The sequence below is a fragment of the Festucalex cinctus genome, chromosome 3 (genome assembly GCF_051991245.1).
Source record: "Festucalex cinctus isolate MCC-2025b chromosome 3, RoL_Fcin_1.0, whole genome shotgun sequence".
Taxonomy (NCBI): Eukaryota; Metazoa; Chordata; class Actinopteri; order Syngnathiformes; family Syngnathidae; genus Festucalex; species Festucalex cinctus.
The window spans coordinates 6,381,251-6,401,819 of record NC_135413.1 but is presented as its reverse complement, the minus strand read 5'-3'; the positions used below and the strand labels follow the sequence as shown (position 1 = coordinate 6,401,819).

The window sequence follows — 20,569 nt, the reverse complement described above, 5'->3', positions numbered from 1 at the left end:
ACCACTCCCTTATACCAACACTAATGACAATAACAGGACACACCTGGGAGACACAGCAGGGAGGGTGAACCAATCAGCAATACACACCAGGAAGGGAAGACACAAGCAGGTGGACAAGGTTAACCATAACGAGACTGGGGACGAAGACAGGAACACCAGACAACCAACACTCACCAAAATAAAACAAAAACCCAACCAAACTGAAACGTGACACTTGTTGCTTAATTTCCCACAATAATCACACCATTTTAAAGTTAATTAAAGGTGTGTTGCTGTTACCTCCAGCAACGGACGTCCATCGAGCAGGCCGGGTCGCCATCAGACGCGTCATATTTCCGTGTTTAAGGTTGAATTAGCTCCTCGCTGCCGTCTTGTCAGCAATGAATGTCCGTGCAGAAACATGAAATATTGGTTCCAGCTCTGCCCGGTCACGCAAATAAGTTTTTTGTTTTTGTTTTTTAATTGCTGTGCAAAGTATTTTGATGTAAATATCGACTTTAGCAGTGAAATTCGACTTAACCTGTAGGCCATATCATATTTTGAAATGACTTGGTCATAACCATCAAAAAGCGAGAAATGGGTCACAAGAATGCCCACGGGTAAGTCGAAATTAAGTTTACATCGCCAGCGAATGAACGGAACTCAGCCATAACTCGAGTGAACAACTTGTGTTTTGTACCTCAGTAATATGCGTGTTTGCTTCTTCCACTAACAAAGCACATAACCCTGGCTTAGATCAACCAATACAAGCTCTAGGAATGTTTTGTGTACAAAACCACAAAGACAAAAAGCTGAGCTGCCTAACCAAGTGTCCGGTGTCCATTAATGATAAAACTGTGGATGCAATGGATACAAGCAGCTCTCGACTTGAAGTCACCACAAAAGGAAGCTGTTGGGTGCAAGAGAATGTTCTGCTGATGTAGTTTGCACTGCTTAAAGATGTTAGTATTTCACTTTATGTTCTTGATATATAATGTGGTTGTAAAAGTAAATTCTTTTGTATGCACTACTTCAGTGGTCAGAGCTTTAAGATCCAATTTTACTTTAATATTTTATAAGATACACTTTTGTGCCCGGTATGCACAAACTATTCCAAGGCATTTTAGTGAGTGTGAATAACTGTTTTAAGCATTTAATAAAGATAACTTTATTTGCCAATGAAATGAAACCATGTTGGAACTAATGTCTCCTCTCATCTATTTTTAAACTTGCATGCTCAACAATAACATGTCATATGTAAAATGTCCTCACTCTCCCTTTTATCCTGACTGTTCAAGATATTGATTTACCAACAGTCAATGTGTAAAAAAACGAACACCGCAACCACAAAACTATCATGAACAGATGATCTGACAGGAGTTAGTTGCTAACCATCCATCCCTCCCTCTGTCCATCCTTCCTTCCATCCGCCCATCCATCCATCCATCACATCCGTCCGGTCCTCCGGGCCGATCGTACGCCCACCTGCCCATCAATCAATCAATCCATCCATCATCCCCATCCATCCGTCCGTCCGTCCGTCCATCCATCCATCCATCCATCCATCACATCCGTCCGGTCCTCCGGGCCGACCGTACACCCACCAGCCCATCAATCAATCAATCCATCCATCATCCATCCATCCGTCCGTCCATCCATCCATCCATCCATCCATCCATCCATCACATCCGTCCGGTCCTCCGGGCCGACCGTACACCCACCAGCCCATCAATCAATCAATCAATCCATCCATTCGTCCGTCCATCCATCCATCCATCACATCCATCCGGTCCTCCCTCCGGGCCGTCCCCTACACCCGCCCGTCAATCAATCCGTCCATCCGTCCATCCATCCATCCATCCATCCATCACATCCGTCCGGTCCTCCGGGCCGACCGTACGCCCACCAGCCCATCAATCAATCAATCAATCAATCCATCCATTCGTCCGTCCGTCCATCCATCCATCCATCCATCACATCCATCCGGTCCTCCCTCCGGGCCGTCCCCTACACCCGCCCGTCAATCAATCCGTCCGTCCGTCCATCCATCCATCCATCACATCCGTCCATCACATCCCTCCGGGCCGACTGTATGCCCACCTGCCCATCAATCAATCAATAAATCCATCCATTTGTCCGTCCGTTCATCACATCCGTCCAGTCCTCCCTCCGGGCCGTCCGCTCGTCCATCCATCCATCCATCCATCCATCCATTCATCCATCCATCCATCCATCCATCCATCCATCCATCCGCTAGCTAGCAAGCTATGCCATTACCGGAGAACAGATCTGACACACAGTATGTAACAGGCAAATAATGTCTGTTGGCCAAAAAATACAAATTGAAAGCCTGCATAATACATAGGAGACAATTCCCTTAGCAGTGCCAATGAAAGAGCAATTAGTGTTACTTGGTAAAAGTGACAGATATGCTCTTCTTAACAGTCAAATCTCTTCTTAATGTATTTTGTCAGCATATGAGTGTGCACTAGTTGTTAACATTGTTGGAATGAAACTGTGCTTTGTCACAGCATGTGTTGATTTCGAGTTCTGCCAACTGTTTTGCTATTCTTTTACAGATGTTCATTTGTTTCCATCATTTTAGAACGAAACAAAAGTCAAGTACGAACATTGCTCCTGTTAATTTTTGACTGCTCTATTTTCAAACACTTGGCATTACAATGATGTTGCAGCACTTGTGTTAAATCGGAGTTAAAAGATCATGTACAAAGTATTTTGCTGTCTTAATAAGCAGTTGGTAATTGGTGGTATTTGTTTCTTTGTAGTGAATGACTTGTTAATAGTGAACTATCCAGAGATGGACCAGGGCCTTTGCATCTTGTTACAAACTCGTATTGTATTTACTAGGGCTGGGTTTAAAATAAAATTGAATAATCAATATCAAATTGATTTTGTATTGACTTCCTGGAATATATAGCATATTACCATTGTACTGTCAGAATGTAATATACTGTATGTTGCCAATGGTAACATCACCATTATTGGCATTTTAATTATTATTAATTATTTACATTATTGGCACATTGGTTATATATTGTGAAAATAAATTGCTTAAATTAAGATAGCAATATTGTAAATTGCCGGAAGTACTATTGTTTTATATATTAGAGATGGTGATGTAATTAAATAAGTTTTCTTCTCCCGCCCCTTCCCTTTCAGGCAAAATCTTTTTCTCTCTATTTGTTGTATTAGTTGTTGCCAGAAATAAATGAAATTTTCCTTTTCAAACCCATGAATCGATTATTTTATATCTCTTTTCCAATAAATTCTGAAGAAAGTAGAATTTTAAAGGCCATTTTTTATTTTATTTTACTGTTTTCTTGAAGTTTACCGTTCACATTTATTTAAAAGTATTTGTAATAAGTCAAGATTTAATAAATGTAAGACATTTATTAAAAACTTGTCTTTTTACATTAGACTATTTAGAATATTTTCAATTTATATTTATTCATCCATCCATCCATTTTCTTGACCGCTTATTATAAGGGTCGCGGGGGGTGCTGGCGCCTATCTCAGCTGGCTCTGGGCAGTAGGCGGGGGACACCCTGGACTGGTTGCCAGCCAATCCCAGGGCACACAGAGACGAACAACCATCCACACTCACAAGCACACCTAGGGACAATTCGGAACGTCCAATTAATCTGCCATGCATGTCTTTGGAATGTGGGAGGAGACCGGAGTACCCGGAGAAGACCCACGCGGGCAGGGGGAGAACATGCAAACTCCACCCAGGAAGGCCGGAGCCTGGACTCGAACCGGAGTCCTCAGAACTGGGAGGCGGACGTGCTAACCACTCGCCCATCGTGCCGCCCTAATTTATATTTACAATTATTGAATTAGCTTAAGCACGTCTACCCGGAAGTAGATTTGGCTAAGGCACGTCTGCAGAGCGCGCGTCTCCCTCCATCCCACTCCATCCCTCCTGATCCTGATTGTCATTGGCTCACCTTAGTTGTCAATCACAGCCAAACTTGAAAGGAGGTATGTGGTTGGCTGGCACGCCATGCTTTACTTAAAACAGAAGGCGCAAGTTTACGTGACTGATAGGACGAATAGTTGGTGAGTCATCTTTGCTAGGGCGGGCACGGCTGACTGACAGGGCGGGCACGGACCCCCAAGGCCCGCCCATGGCGACGGGTCCGTTGTATTGTCATAACACAAATGAAAATAAGTCCCTTTGGAATTTCCTAGAACTTAACAAAAGTCCCAAACAAACAGAAAAGAAACAAACCCTACACTTAACTCGACACATGGACACAAGGCAAGACAAACAAATGTGAATGATATAACCAGGACAGAACAAAAAACAAAGATTAAGGCCCCATTCACATGAAAGCCTGTTTCATTGTATTCGCACAAGTTTCTTACCGCTTTGGCAGTCCATCCACACGACGGCTCGGTTTCAGAGCTTAACCGATCACTTTTGAAACCGGGCTCTAGAGTGGAAAGATGTCAAAATGTGTTCCAATGTGGACACCATAGCTGGATAGCCACTTCTCTTGTGACTGCACACAAACCGCCAGTCTGTAAACAACAATGGCGGATAGCCTTGTCTTCCTCGTTTTATGCAACCTCCTTAGCTTGTTTATGCTTTTACAGCAAAATAGTTTGCATGATGTTGTACTTGAATCACCCGGCATTGTCACTTTTCTGTGTTGTGTTCGTCTCACTGATCTGTATATAATACTGGATAGCCGATAGCCCAGGCACGCCCGTGCAAGCCTTTGAAGGGATTGGGCAGCCATTTTAGTCCTCCCATCTCGCGAGCACTGATGTTTAAACTACTTTGAAGACCCCTTGTCTTTTATCGCTCAGTTGATAGATCCCTGTTTTTTTTTTCACTAAGTACTATCTCAAATATTCTCTAATTTCAATACTGTAATTGTATTAACCATTTGCACGTGTCGTCAATTCCGCCATGGGAACGCCCCCTCCTGAACATGGACGGCCTGGATTGTAGCAATTGAATCGTGTACAGCATGAATTCCTTTGCCTAGTCGATTCAATTATAAAACGGTCATATCTTGTTGTGCGGTCGGTTGTACAAACAGACAAGGGAGTGAACCAAATGTTGCTTTTTACCGAATACCTGCCAATGAAGACAAAAGACGTCAATGGATAGCGGCAATCAACAGAAAGGACTGACAGTCCACACAATATTCACGGATTTGCAGCAAACTTTTTTTTTACGAGATTATTAGATCAATGTTCATACATTTTACTCGGAAATGTACACTTACTACATGCACTCTAACAAAGATTGTAACAGGGGTATCAAATTACGTTTTTCAAATCACATTCACGATCGTAAATGTGCACGTGGCTTATCCACGAATTATTTGCAATTGTTCAGACCTAGAAATTTTAACAATCCTTTTCAGGACCGTATGGACTTGTTTTGTCTATTGCCGAAGTAAACTGTATATTAACTCAACTCAACTTTATTTATAAAGCACTTTAAGAACAGGCATTGCTGTATACAAAGTGCTGTACATAGAGGTTAGAGGTTAAGAGCTTAAGAATGAACAGAGATAGAGATAAAAATAAATGTAAAAGATTTAATAAAGAATAATAATTCATATAATTTCCATCAATTAACAACTGCATCAGCCAGCCTAAAAAGAACAGGTGGACACTAAAACATAATGAGACAGACATGAACATGAAGAAGACAAGACATAGCATGAAACATAACCAAATACAAACATAAACAACATGTATGTAAGTGGGACAGGGCACAGAACTTGTTCACGGTGGAAGCTAGGTTCTGTAAAGCATCCCTTGTTTCAGCCAGGTATACCAGCAGGACACACTCGGTTTTTTAGATGGGCTCACTAATCTTCAATGTTGCAACACATGATGGAAACAGCAGCATTAACTCATAAGGATACGCATAGCCACTTAAAAAAAAAAGATGCAATAGGAAGATTATCACCCAGAAAAATAATTACCTAAAACACTGCCAAAAAGTCGATCAGGGGAAAGATGTTTGGCCAAGTCAGTCTCCAGAAGTAATCACACAGCACAAGAAGGCATACTCAGTTGCTAGCATACTGTTTTTTATTTTATTGGTTTATATTTAAGGACGTTTTTGTTTTGTTTTTGTTTTTTTGCACACATATTTACTGTACATATGACTTTACCGCTGCATTACTGTAGGTAATTAATGATAGTTGTGTTCAAACGTGCATACAAATTCAAGTTATGTTGTAAAAATGGGGTTCTGCGGTATTCACCTTTTCTTCTGTAACTCCAATGTAGTCCACTTTTGTTGTGGAGTGTACTCCTTGTTCGGATATTGTGTTTCTGTCCTCTGGGCATTAACTGACTGAATGGTTTAAGTGCTTTAAACAAGCATTGGATAAATAAAGGAAAAGATAAAGACAAAATCAATGTTTGTCTCTCCCCAGACAAATGGATGGTTTTCAGTAGGGTGTAGCTTTAAGAAGGTAATCTGTGAAACAACAATACCGTGGGCTGACAACAGATGCATTTATCTTGACTTCAGTTGTGCTGTTCTTAAGTAGGGTGTTTCGTGTTTGAAAGATTACACTGCAAGCTCTGCTGCTATAATCGTGCTGACATCCATGCACAGACACACACACACACACACACACACACACACCCACACACACACACACACACCCCCCCCCCCCCCACACACACACACACACACACTCACGCGCGCATAGGGATGGCTTCAGTGTGTCCATATCTTTTTCGGTTCGGATTGTATGCCTACTCATTGAATTTTGCTGGCAGACTGCTTGGCTATTTAATTGATTGAATCCTCTTGCCAAGTATGATCAGTTGGGAGCATTTTGATTGACAGTGTAAAATGAATTTGAACGAGTATACGAAATTAGTGATGAAGGACACGAGTGTTTACTCTCATAATGTGTCAATTCATTCAAACGGGATTGATGAACAGCAAATGAAGTATAAAGTACAGAATATAGGTGCAATGACAATAAGTAAAAATCACCTTCAGAACTATTTTTAAAAAAAACAAGTTTTTATATGTCAGTGTAGTAATTAGCAGGCTACCAGCAGGAATGTAGAACAACAAGGTCAAAGACGCACATCACCCACCAGCAAGAATATTCAGGCACAATATTCCATTGTACGTGTATGCTCCCTGAAAAAACAAAAAACAAACACCAAAACAGGTGGTAAGTAACTGATAAACTCAGGGCATGTATTTTGTTAAATTTATCTGCATTACTTCTCTATGGTAATCCAAGTATTATAATTACCTATCACCTTCATCCATCCATTTTCTTCACCACTTATTCCTCACAAGGAGGGGGGGGGGGGGGGGGGGGGTGCAGGAGCCTATCCCAGCTGGCATCGGGGTACACCCTGAACTGGTTGCCAGCCAATCACAGGGACACAGAGACAAACAACCATCCACACTCACAAGCACACCTAGAGACAATTCGGAGCACCCAATTAACCTGCCAGGCTTGTCTTTGGAATGTGGAAGGAGACTGGAGTACCCGGAGAAGAGCCACACAGGCATGGTGAGAACATGCAATTTCCACCCAGGAAGGCCGAAGCCTGGGCTCGATCTTGCCTCCTCAGTACTGGGAGGCGGATGTGCTAACCACTCAAGCACCGTGCCTATTTAGCATTATTTAGCATTTTTTAAAAGGAATGAGGAAAGCTCACATATTGGAACTGAATAGATGCAGACGTACCTAATAAGCTCAGTTAGTGTGCATCATAGTTGCCTCTTGCGAAGGGTTGCTGCCAACCAAACAAATAATAATGGTATAAATAATAATAATAAACATATTACTTGACAAAAATAGTCTAATTACCAATTAGACATTTGCTCAACGTTAATATTTACAGCACATAAACGCTGAGTTTACAATCCACTGTGGTGAATGAAACGTAAGTGACACTTTGCTTTAGACCTCTTTGCTGTCTGCACTTTACGCTTCAGCATGAGTGCACATGTAGCTGTTGCTCTCCGTTATTTTTCACCCAAAACATAGGTAAAAACAGAAAATTCCTATCATACAAGAAAATAAAGTGGGTCATTTTTTTGTTTTTTAAGTTGAGCCAATTCGAGAGTGGAATGTTTTAATGAAAATCTATCATCATCATCCATTGGTCAGTTTCTGCATCTGTGTAGATTACAGTGTATTTTTCTTGCTTATGGAGATTTTCGTCCTCGTCTCTACAGTTTGAAGCTTACGTATATGAAGGCTCAACTGGTGTGGCTGTCAACCTGACAGTAGATGATCGAGATGACCCAGCGACTGGTGCATGGAGAGCCGTCTACTCCATAATAAACGGAGATCCCATGCGGAGCTTCGAGATCCAAACCAACCCAGACAATAATGAAGGAATGCTTTCAGTTGTCAAGGTATATGAGTGCTATATCTGTCTCTTCTCATCAAAATTCCCTTGCTTTAACGTTGACTTTTTTAAGCCTCTAGATTACGAAGGCACCGCGCTCCACAAGATCTTCATTAAAGTGGAAAATGAGGACCCTCTGGTTTCTGATGTTGGTTATGGCCCCAGCTCCACAGCGACTGTTCAAGTCAAAGTTTTAGATATTAATGAAGGACCCGTCTTTTTCCCTGACCCGCTGATTGTTACCAGAATGGAAAACATTCCAGTGGAAAGCTTTGTAGCCTCTCTCAATGCCACAGACCCGGATACATTACAGCTACAGAGTGTCAGGTAAGGTATTTCAGTTAAAACTTTTTAAACCAATAATCCAGCATTTTGAAGGCAACTTTACATTAGAAATAAGGACATCTATAGACATAGTTTTATCCCCCCGTACTCATTTTCGCGCTGCTATAGATACAATGAGCCGAAGAGAAAAAAAAAAAAATCCTTCTCTCAAGTCTACTACTGAAGCAGTGTAATGCAGAGTACTCTTCAATGGTTTCATTGGCTTTCTGGCCTAATGTCTGCTTAATGTGATCCTCTTTTTCCGCCTTGTAGTTACATTACATTTACAAATAGACTTAACTAAACACATGGATAAGATAATGACCTGAGGAAATAAAACCACTCAATTGTGACTTTACTGCTCAAATAATTGAGGTGAGTTTGTGTGCTGTAAAACATAGACAGTGTCAGCATCAAGTCCTACATAATGTGGAGTTGCATTAGATGTTCTGGCAAGGTCAAGATTTTGTGGTATACATAAAGGCCTGATTAAGTGGCAGCACCATTGCAATGACATGACTCCATACATTTAATTTGTCTCAGAGCAGTTTTGAATTCACATTGTGCTTAGACATATTTTCCAAATCATTTTCTTTTAATGTGTCCGTCAGTGACGGACGCCCATTTTGTTGATGATTGACAGGAAACCTCCAAAAACTTGACACATTTAGCGCTGAGGGAACTTCAAGTTTTTGTCCGTCAATGTAATCTTCATCTATCAATAAATTTGGCAATCCGTTAATGACGGATTGCGAATGACGATTGACAGGACATTGATGGATACCCACCTTGAATGACAGACACATTGGCTGATTGAATGACCGATTGACGGTTCGTCTTGAAATATTGACGGATTGGAGATGACGGAAGTGTGTCCCGACTGTTGGCAATTGTCGAATGACGGACGCTCAAAATTCATTGACGCACCCACCTCTGACTATGTGTAATGTGCTTCTAGGTGTTGTTTTGTTGTACAGGTTACCTGATTTCAGTGACATCAGGCTTACATTGACATGGTATAGAAAATCAGTTTACATTGCATTGTCTGATGTCTGATTTACAGTCAAACCTCGGTTTTCAAACGCTTCTGTTCTCGACCAAATCAGTTTTCGACCAGAAAATTCGAGAATTTTATGTCTCAGAACTCGTCCAAAAATTCGGCTCTCGACCAAACTGAAAAAAGCCGAGCGTACCTGAACGCAACTCACTCGGGAGAAAAAGCCGAACGTACCTGAACGCGACTCGCTCTGGAGCTGAGCTAACTCGAATGCTTCCTCCGTAGCACATTCGTGTTCAAAGTTTGTTTGGAGCAGACCTGTTCATTGTTATTTATGCAAATCTATTTTTTTTTAGTTTTGCATCGTGTATTAGCCCCTAATCATGGGTCCAAAGAAAGCAAGTGCAAGTGGTAAAGCTGGTGAAGAAAAGAGGAAAATAGAACTATTGAATTTAAAAAAGAAATGTTTGCATTTTGTTTTTGTTTTCATCATTTTAGATAGTAGGGGTGTGAATTGCCTAGTACCTGACGATTCGATTCGTATCACGATTCACAGGTCACGATTCGATTCGATACCGATTAATCCCGATACGAATTTATAAGTCGATTGTTGCGATTTTTTTTCATTCAAATTTAGAAAATACTAATCAGTACGCTTGTAGAGTGTAAGATTTATATGAAAATGTATTATTTATTTATCTGAAATTTTAGTCTTATAGAGGTTGTAATCCGTTTCATGTTTGAACAGCATTAAAATAAAATATTAAGGCTTCATGTTCCATTCATATAACATTCTTCCATGCTGAAGGTGTGAATCCTAACCCGAAGTCAGACGTTTTGTTGAATATTTTTCCATTAAAAATGGAAGTTTAAAAATCGATTCACACACAAAAAAAAGGCAATGATGATAAGACGTTGAATCGGTAAGACTACCGAATGAACAATTCTGAGCTCTGAAAAAAAAAAAAAAAAAAAAAAAAAAAAATCAATTTTTTTTAATTGAATCGATTCGAGAATCGCGCGATGTAGTATCGCGATATATCGCCGAATCGATTTTTTTTTTTAACACCCCTATTAGATAGGATATCTTAATAAATCAGTGTCTATTTCTGCCCTTTTCTATTTATGGTAAACAGTATACAGTGCAGTTTATAGTGTAAATTAGTAAAAAAAAAAAACTTGGAAAAGTTTTTTTTAGACTTGGAACGGATTAAAATTATTTACATTAATTATAATGGGAAAAATTGTTTCGGATTTCGAACAAATTGCTTTTAGAACAGCCTTCTGGAAGGGATTATGTTCGAAAACCGAGGTTTGACTGTATATCTAATTTTAATCCATATTTTGGAGAGTCCGCATTCTAATCTGAGGATATTTGATTTCATTTACCTTTTACTCTTTACACCGCAGTGCTGGACTGTATGTGTACACCCCGAATTGTGAAATCAACCTGAATTGTGTCACTTAAGTCGCGTAGAGTCAATCCATTTTAAGCCGGCTCCTGTTTAACAATGTTGCAGGCTTGTTGGATGAAGCTCAGCAGTGATATCCCCTTGGATTATAATGACAAGGCGAAGTCAAAAGCTAAACTTCCTACTCCTGATTTACATCTAAAACTTCTAACTGCTGCTAGACACTGAGCAAATGTCAGTGGCGTGGTGTGATTGAACAACGGCATAGCAAAACATCATTTCCATATGAATCAGTCAGGCTCCAGGAGGTTATGCATACCGGCATCTTTCATATTTGAACCATCTGACTTTGCTCCCTCATCTGTGGAAAGCATTTCTTCATTTCTCTTATGAGCTACTTGTTTTTTGTTTTTTTGTTTTTTGTCTCTCCACTTATTGACATTTTACTTGCACCGCAGATTTTGGCATGCCAGAGCTGTGACCTGTCGGCAGTTTGAGGACACTGAAAAGACAGACACGGGGATGGTTGCAAAGGCGGGATGGGGGAGCGTGCACAGAATGAAACAGCAAAACAGTGGAGTCAGTTCTCTTTTTAACTGTGCTGCTGCGTCTGTCTCTGCATAAATGTGCAGGTGTGTGCGTGTGTGTTTGTGCCAGCGTGCCCCGGGATCTGCGGGTTAAATGCATTTGACACAGAACACAATCCGTCTGAGCCATGGATCACAGTCGATGTCATTCAGAGGCAAGGCACGCACATCTGGGATTTTCGCGTGTGTATTTTCCATATGGAGAGTATTGAAATTAGCCCACACCTGGCGTGTTTACTCTGAGAGGTAACCTTATAACCCACCTCTGGCTTTTATGTCTGATTGGTAGCCTTTTTGGAAGTGCCAAAGAATGAATGTTGAAAAAGAAGTGAAATTAATTGTGTGCATTTATATAGCAGAGTACATTGTATACAAATAATCTGGCAAACCAAAGGCGTTTTCTTTGACACACTTCACACTGGTGATCTGTGATCACCCTGGGCCAACTTTGCATCACCCGCCTGTGGAGGTCTGCTTGCACTTCCTTATAAACATATTTTGCATGCTACAATCTGTTGCATGGACTCCAGCAAATCAGTTTCTGCTTCCACCATATCAAGGACTTCACCTCTGGTGCGCCGTATGCCCTGCGATTGGCTGGCAACCAGTTCAGGGTGTACCCCGCCTTCTGCCAAAAGACAGCTGGGACAGACTTCAGCACGCCTGCGACCCTCGTGAGGATAGGCGGTTAAGTGCTGTATATAATATGTAACGTGCCAAAGGTGATATTTCACACTCCCAGTCAGACAGAAGGATAATAAAATACTTGCTATGCTAACTTGTTTTATTTCATCATTGTGGGTGGCATTTTACTCTCTACTGAATTGCAGGAGGTGGCAATTAAACAGACTGCATTGTATAATATATGTGTGTAGTGAGAGTATGAGATTGGGGAAGTTCAAGTATATATAATTTATTGTTAATTCTGAATCACAAAAGTTTCATAGCTAATCACAGTTTCTGCCATTACACAAAATGGCATTATCTGGCAATATATTATTTAAAACAGTGGTTTCAAATATATGGCCCGCGGGCCAGATCAGGCCCACAAAGGGGTTTAGTCTGGCCCATAAAGTACAAAATAAATAAATAAATAAAGAAAGAAAGAAAGAAATACAAACATGTAATGACAGACCAATTAATCAGCCGGTCACAATCAAAGCATATAAATTTGTAATTTCATAAGCAGTCTAACTTGTACACGGAATTGTCCTGGATGTCATTATTTTACACACAACCTCAAGCTACGGTTTGTTTAATGATTTTTTTTTTTTTTCATCATTGACTTAGACTTAGACTTAGACTTGACTTTATTGATCCCTTTGGGATGGGTCCATCTGGGAAATTTACATGTCCTGCGCAGCCTTCAATATAACTATCCGCGGTTACGTTCAAGGTTCAAGTGCGGTCCAAAAATAGTGCGATTAATATGCGTTAATACATGATTAATGCGACAATTTTCTGTGATTAATTAATCTATTAATGCTTTAACTCTGACAGCCCTAATTTATTTGCAAAGCTTTTTTTTTTTTTTTTTTTTTTTTTTTTCACATCCGGAACTCGAACAGGCAAAGTGTTGCCGCGTTCCATTTGCATTTGTTATTTGTTGGTACAATATGATTACAGTTGAGCTCTGTAATTTATAGCTGGGCCACAAATAGCGAAAATCTGTGCATAATTGACGGCAATCGTTTTTGTTATATACCATTATTTTACCGATCCGGCCCACCTGGTAGTCTATTTTCCTGCATGCGGCCCCTGAGCTAATATGAGTTTGACACCCCTGATCTAACACATACAGGATAGGGGCCCACGAGGACCGGATTTGGTGACCCCTGGAGACAATATGTGGGGCAATACACACAATCAATAATCTAAACCAAAGCCTGACTTAACTGGTGGTCACAAAGAAACACAAAGTGATTGTAATTTGATTCAATACCCACTTGGTCACTCTCACAACCTTACAATGACCTAAAATGAAATACAAGAAAATTTAATCCTGTTTAAAAAGTAGACCAATCTATTAATTTTTGCAGGGATTTATATCATCTCAGCAGATTGGTTTGATGAAGTAGAAAACACAATCAAGTGGAAATGTCATCAAGCGTCATGTTTATCAGTTGTGCATGAGAATGTAGAAAATTAATTTCATGGTAGTTTTCCACCTTGAAATAGAGAAAAATGAAAAAAGTATAGGTTTACTAAAGAAGGCTTAAAATACCATGCTTCTCAATTGCCAAGCCAGTGAGCTGTAAAGAAGGAAATGTGAATAATTAGACGTGTTAGCAAGAAAGATTGGATTACTTTATGTAGGTGCTAATTGTCACGTTTCAGTTTGTTTGGGTTTTTGTTTTATTTTGGTGAGTGTTGGTTGTCTGGTGTTCCTGTCTTCTTCCCCAGTCTCGTTATGGTTAACCTTGTCCACCTGCTTGTGTCTTCCCTTCCTGGTGTGTATTGCTGATTGGTTCCCCCTCCCTGCTGTGTCTCCCAGGTGTGTCCTGTTATTGTCATTAGTGTTTGTATAAGGGAGTGGTGTTTGTCTCACGCGGGTGTGGGAGCATTGTTTGATGTTTGTTGTTTGCTGTTTGAATGTCTGCATGTCTGGTCACAGTGGTGTCTTCTACGCCAAGTCTTCTACGCCAAGTCTTCTACGCCAAGTCTTCTACGCCAAGTCTTCTACGCCAAGTCTTCTACGCCAAGTCTTCTACGCCAAGTCTGCTAAGTCTTCCACGCCAAGTCTGCTAAGTCTTCCACGCCAAGTCTGCTAAGTCTTCCACGCCAAGTCTTCCACGCCAAGTCTTCCACGCCAAGTCTTCCACGCCAAGTCTTCAAAGTCAGCCCCGCCAAGTCTTCAAAGTCAGCCCCGCCAAGTCTACTCCCCTTCCGTCTCGTCCAGTCCTTCCCCGTCATAGTTAATAAAGTTCCTTACATCATCTTTCCAGTCTGTCTAACCGCCTGTTTCCTCCGCTTTTGGGTCCACCCATACCCCCAACGTAACAGAATGCTCCCACCAACCCGGACCCAGCGGAAGTTCCAAGTCCCCGTTCCGGCTCCGCGCCGGATTCAAATCCCCGTTCCGGGCCCACGCCGGATTCAAGTCCCCGTTCCGGATCCGCGCCGGCCTCAGGACCCCGTTCCGGATCCGCGCCGGCCTCAGGACCCCGTTCCGGATCCGCGCCGGCCTCAGGACCCCGTTCCGGCTCCGCGCCGGCCTCAGGACCCCGTTCCGGCGCCCCGCCGGCTCCAGGCCCTCGTCCTGGCACCTCGGCAGCCCATGAATGCCACGCCTGTGCCGCTGCTGCCGCTTCAGCCCCTGGCCTCTTTGCCTGTGCCGCTCCTGCCGCTTCAGCCCCTGGCCACTTCGTCGCTGCTGGCCCCGGATGCAACGCCTGTGACGCTGCCGCCGCAGCCCCTGGCCGCTTCGCCTGTGCCGCTGCCGCCGCAGTCCCTGGCCGCAACGCCTGTGCCGCCTAAGCCCCTGGCGTCTCAGGTCCCCTCGCCTTCTCCAGTTTCCTCGTCTCTGCCCCAGCCAAAGTCCCCAGCTTCCTCGTCTCTGCCCCAGCCAAAGTCCCCAGCTTCCTCGTCTCTGCCCCAGCCAAAGTCCCCAGCTTCCTCGTCTCTGCCCCAGCCAAAGTCCCCAGCTTCCTCGTCTCTGCCCCAGCCAAAGTCCCCAGCTTCCTCGTCTCTGCCCCAGCCAAAGTCCCCAGCTTCCTCGTCTCTGCCCCAGCCAAAGTCCCCAGCTTCCTCGTCTCTGCCCCAGCCAAAGTCCCCAGCTTCCTCGTCTCTGCCCCAGCCAAAGTCCCCAGCTTCCTCGTCTCTGCCCCAGCCAAAGTCCCCAGCTTCCTCGTCTCTGCCCCAGCCAAAGTCCCCAGCTTCCTCGTCTCTGCCCCAGCCAAAGTCCCCAGCTTCCTCGTCTCTGCCCCAGCCAAAGTCCCCAGCTTCCTCGTCTCTGCCCCAGCCAAAGTCCCCAGCTTCCTCGTCTCTGCCCCAGCCAAAGTCCCCAGCTTCCTCGTCTCTGCCCCAGCCAAAGTCCCCAGCTTCCTCGTCTCTGCCCCAGCCAAAGTCCCCAGCTTCCTCGTCTCTGCCCCAGCCAAAGTCCCCAGCTTCCTCGTCTCTGCCCCAGCCAAAGTCCCCAGCTTCCTCGTCTCTGCCCCAGCCAAAGTCCCCAGCTTCCTCGTCTCTGCCCCAGCCAAAGTCCCCAGCTTCCTCGTCTCTGCCCAGCCAAAGTCCCCAGCTTCCTCGTCTCTGCCCCAGCCAAAGTCCCCAGCTTCCTCGTCTCTGCCCCAGCCAAAGTCCCCAGCTTCCTCGTCTCTGCCCCAGCCAAAGTCCCCAGCTTCCTCGTCTCTGCCCCAGCCAAAGTCCCCAGCTTCCTCGTCTCTGCCCCAGCCAAAGTCCCCAGCTTCCTCGTCTCTGCCCCAGCCAAAGTCCCCAGCTTCCTCGTTTCCGCCCCAGCCAAATCTCCGGTCTTGGGGTCCGCCCCGGGCAGCGCGGTAATGGCGGCCGACCCGGGACCCAGCGCCAGGCGGCGCAAGAAAAGGGCCCACCGCGGGAACCGGCCCTTGGCGGCGCCACTCCTGTTGTCGCCCCTTGAGCCCGCAATACTGCCGCCTCCTGGGCCGCCCCCCGATCCAAATTTCATGGAGTTTTGTAAGGCAGTGTTTCACCCCTTGGTAGACTCGTATTTGTACCCTGATTAGGGGCAGCGTTTTAGCTCCCCGCCCTCCCCGTTTTGGCTTGTTTTTGTTTTAGGGACGTCTGGGAGCCATCCCTTGGTGAGGGGGTACTGTCACGTTTCAGTTTGTTTGGGTTTTTGTTTTATTTGGGTGAGTGTTGGTTGTCTGGTGTTCCTGTCTTCTTCCCCAGTCTCGTTATGGTTAACCTTGTCCACCTGCTTGTGTCTTCCCTTCCTGGTGTGTATTGCTGATTGGTTCCCCCTCCCTGCTGTGTCTCCCAGGTGTGTCCTGTTATTGTCATTAGTGTTTGTATAAGGGAGTGGTGTTTGTCTCACGCGGGTGTGGGAGCATTGTTTGATGTTTGTTGTTTGCTGTTTGAATGTCTGCATGTCTGGTCACAGTGGTGTCTTTATTGCCAAGTCTACGCCAAGTCTTTATTGCCAAGTCTTTATTGCCAAGTCTTTATTGCCAAGTCTTTATTGCCAAGTCTTCTACGCCAAGTCTTCTACGCCAAGTCTTCCACGCCAAGTCTTCCACTCCAAGTCTTCCACGCCAAGTCTTCCACGCCAAGTCTTCCACGCCAAGTCTTCCACGCCAGCCACGCCAAGCCTTCCACGCCAAGCCTTCCACGCCAGCCACGCCAAGCCTTCAAAGCCAGCGACGCCAAGCCTTCAAAGTCAGCCACGCCAAGCCTTCAAAGTCAGCCACGCCAAGCCTTCAAAGTCAGCCACGCCTAGTCTTCAAAGTCAGCCACGCCTAGTCTTCAAAGTCAGCCACGCCTAGTCTTCAAAGTCAGCCACGCCTAGTAGTCAGCCACGCCTAGTCTTCAAAGTCAGCCACGCCAAGTCTCTGCATCACGCCACGCCAAGTCTCTGCATCACGCCCCGCCAAGTCTCTGCCATGATCTGTGTCCACATCCAGCCCAGTCTACTCCCCTTCCGTCTCGTCCAGTCCTTCCCCGTCATAGTTAATAAAGTTCCTTACATCATCTTTCCAGTCTGTCTTCCCGCCTGTTTCCTCCGCTTTTGGGTCCACCCATACCCCCAACGTAACACTAATTGATGAGCTATTGAGGGATTGGTTGCTGGAACTGAGGTTGATGTAATAAATTCAAGGGATTCTTATTTAGCCATTTTCAGCAGAAAAAAAAAGTGAATATTTTGTCTAGAATTAATCTGATTACCTCATTATTTTTTATCTACAGTTGATACATTTAAAAGCATATTATGCCATTTGCTGTCGATTGAAAATGACATCAGGTGCTCAGGAAACAGGTAACGATCAATCACAGCTGCACACGCGTGATGTCATCGTCAGTCGACAGCAAGTGGCAAAATGTGTTTTTAAAGGTATTAATTGTACATGATAATAATGAAGTTATCACATTCATCAGGGTTCACCAATTCCGGGACTCGAGGTCCGTAGTCCTGCAGGTTTTAGACATTTCCACCTACCAATACACCTGATACTAAAGATTAGGGTTGTTATCAGGCGTGCTGATGAGCTGATTACATGAATCAGGTGTACTAGTGGGCGGAAGCATCGAAAACCTTCAGGAATCTGGACCTCAAGGACCGAAATTGGTGAACCCTGGCATACATTATAGACAAAATATTGTCTTCTTACTGCTGAAAATGGTTAAATGAGTCAATCATCCCTTTAACAACACTGTCCAAGTACTCAACAATAAAGCTAATTTCTCTATTTTCTATATCTGATATGCGTTCCCATGGCATAGATGCTGTTATTTCCAAGTAGTCACGATAGATCATATATGAGTAAATATAATTATCAACAGTGACAAGAGATGACACCCATGTTGTAAAAAAATAAATAAATGGGCCATTCATGAATGAAAGAATAGTCTGTTTTATATAGAACTGTTTCCCACTAAATTATTAGATTTGGTTGAATTATGTACATACTATATAATGGTTAATACACACATTATTATTGTTATATAATTGAAGATATAAATGACCTTTTTAACTATTTTCTGGTACGCAACATTATTGGTCCTGGTAACCCAATTGTGGTTGGAGTTCTTTATCTCAAGCAAAGTATGTGTACAGTATGCTTTCCTGACCTTGCTTTGAAAAATGAGAACATCTCAAGAATTCAGGTCATACATTATTCAGCAGCTCCCTGTCCGCTTTCACTTCTCACTGTGGCTATATGCAAGGTAAAAGACATGGGACTTAAGAGAAGAGGAACCTTGGATGTCAGATTGAAGACTCTCAGGTAGCATTTGAGAGCCGTGGGTGAGGGAGGAGAATAATACAGGCACTGATTCACTGCACTGCAAGGACAAAGCTTGTTGTGTGATGCATCAACAGTATGAATGGCCAACCAAAAGTGGTCAGACAGTATCTTCCCTGTTCTGTCTCCAAACTGGAAAAAGAAAATTGGGAGGTTATGCATATGGAACTGTACATTTCAGTGTCACTTTCATGAAGTGTCTTCATCAAATAAACATTGGACCAGAATTTTCTTCAGCTCAATCCAGACAAGACAGAAGTGATCTGATCTCACCTTGATTCTATATCATTGAAAGCTACAGATCAAGCCATAAATGTTTGTGTAATTATTGTCTCAGAAATGAATTTTAACAACCACTTAAAAAAAAAAAATCTAAAAAAAAATCTACTATTGGCCTATTATCTCATGAAAAACATAAGCTCAAATTAAGGATTTTCTGTGTCAACAAGACACAGAAAAACTTTTTTGATGCTGTTTTTTTTTTTCAGTGGGCTAAATAGCTGTAATGATATCTTTGCAGGTCTTAATAAAAAAATCAATGGACCAGCTGCCGTTAATCTCCATAGACCTTCCAAACACCAGCAAATGGACCGCATCTTATTAGGTGTTTTTAGGATACAAAAAAAATAAAATAAAAAATAGTACTTCAGTGTATCCGACAATTGGCTTTTGGCTTTCAAATGACACAAATACTTGTGTGTAAAATCTGGGAAGTAATTTGCCAAACACACTGGTTAATATAAAATGGTTTTAGAGTGCTTCACAGTTGACAGTTTATAGCCAAAACTGTCTACAGTTGCTTTCGTTACACGACAGTATTAACAATGTGATTGTTGTTGCATTGAGCCAACTTTCCACACCCAACTTCTTGTGTACAAACATACAACTGTAATACACTGGTAGCTTGACCGATTAGTAAATATTTGGCATTTATTTTATTTTATTGCATCCAGTCCATTTAGTCAGTATTCCAATTCCACTTGTGTAGGACTGGAAGGTTTTGAATGATGCTACAGTCGCAGCGTTAGATGCCAGAGGTTTGTCTGAAAGTGACTACATGTCTGTACATGACAAATTGTAACCATAAATGCGTTATGATGGAAACTTGATGCTAGCTGAATTATGTATTTTTAGAAAACATTTTGAATAAATGAATGCCGCCAGATGCTCTCAAAGAACGTAAAATAGCAAGACATTTGTGAATGTCAGCCATCCGTCTTGATCACTCGAATGTATCACTTTCTCACTGGGATAAACACCACTCAACGCAGAGCAATCAATTAAAATCAAACTGCTTTGTATTCAAACAAGATGTTTGTAGAATACAAATGTGGAAACTACTGAAAATGGTGCTAAAGGTCAAGAATGAGGGAAAAAAATGTATTTTTAATGGACAAGTGAACATTTTTGTTGCTATCTGAATAAAATAATTAGAGGCAAAAAGTTGTCTGTCAACTTTGTTGCTGCAGCACTGAACTAGATCTAGATAAGGCTGCTCTGTTGGCAGCACTATAGAAGCAGATTTCAAATTACAGGGAGAAGAAAGTGGAGAAAATGTATTTTCATTACAACCTCATTCCTAGTATGATACCTCCTTGTCCACATTTCCTTCTTGATCCCTCTCATCATCACTCTCCCAGCTTCGCCTACATCTCTTTTCTCTACCTCACGCTTTGCCTGCTGTGAATTTAGATGAAGCGCACAGTAGTTGTGGCCAAACACAAGTCAGCACAACCCTTGTCCTTATAACTTTTGCTTACACACATACACACACACTGAAGCTCTCCGATAGAAACAGTTTATTAGTGTTGGCTGTGGGCCAGCTCTCTCTCTCTCTCTCTCTCTCTCTCTCTCTCTCTCTCTCTCTCTCTCTCTCTCTCTCTCTCTCTCCCCCCTCCCACCGTCCCTCCCTCCCTCTCTCTCTCTCTCTCTCTCTCTCTCTCT

At 43.0% G+C, this 20,569-nt stretch overlaps 1 protein-coding gene across 1 annotated transcript in view; it reads left to right on the top strand.

Moving 5' to 3' along the window:
* cdh13 (cadherin 13, H-cadherin (heart)) overlaps window positions 1–20,569 on the top strand; it is a 511,818-nt gene that overhangs the window by 426,647 nt on the left and 64,602 nt on the right. The window contains exons 10-11 of the mRNA XM_077515574.1: window positions 8,195–8,377; window positions 8,444–8,697. Coding sequence (XP_077371700.1) covers window positions 8,195–8,377; window positions 8,444–8,697 — 437 coding nt within the window. The remainder of the gene's footprint in view (window positions 1–8,194; window positions 8,378–8,443; window positions 8,698–20,569) is intronic.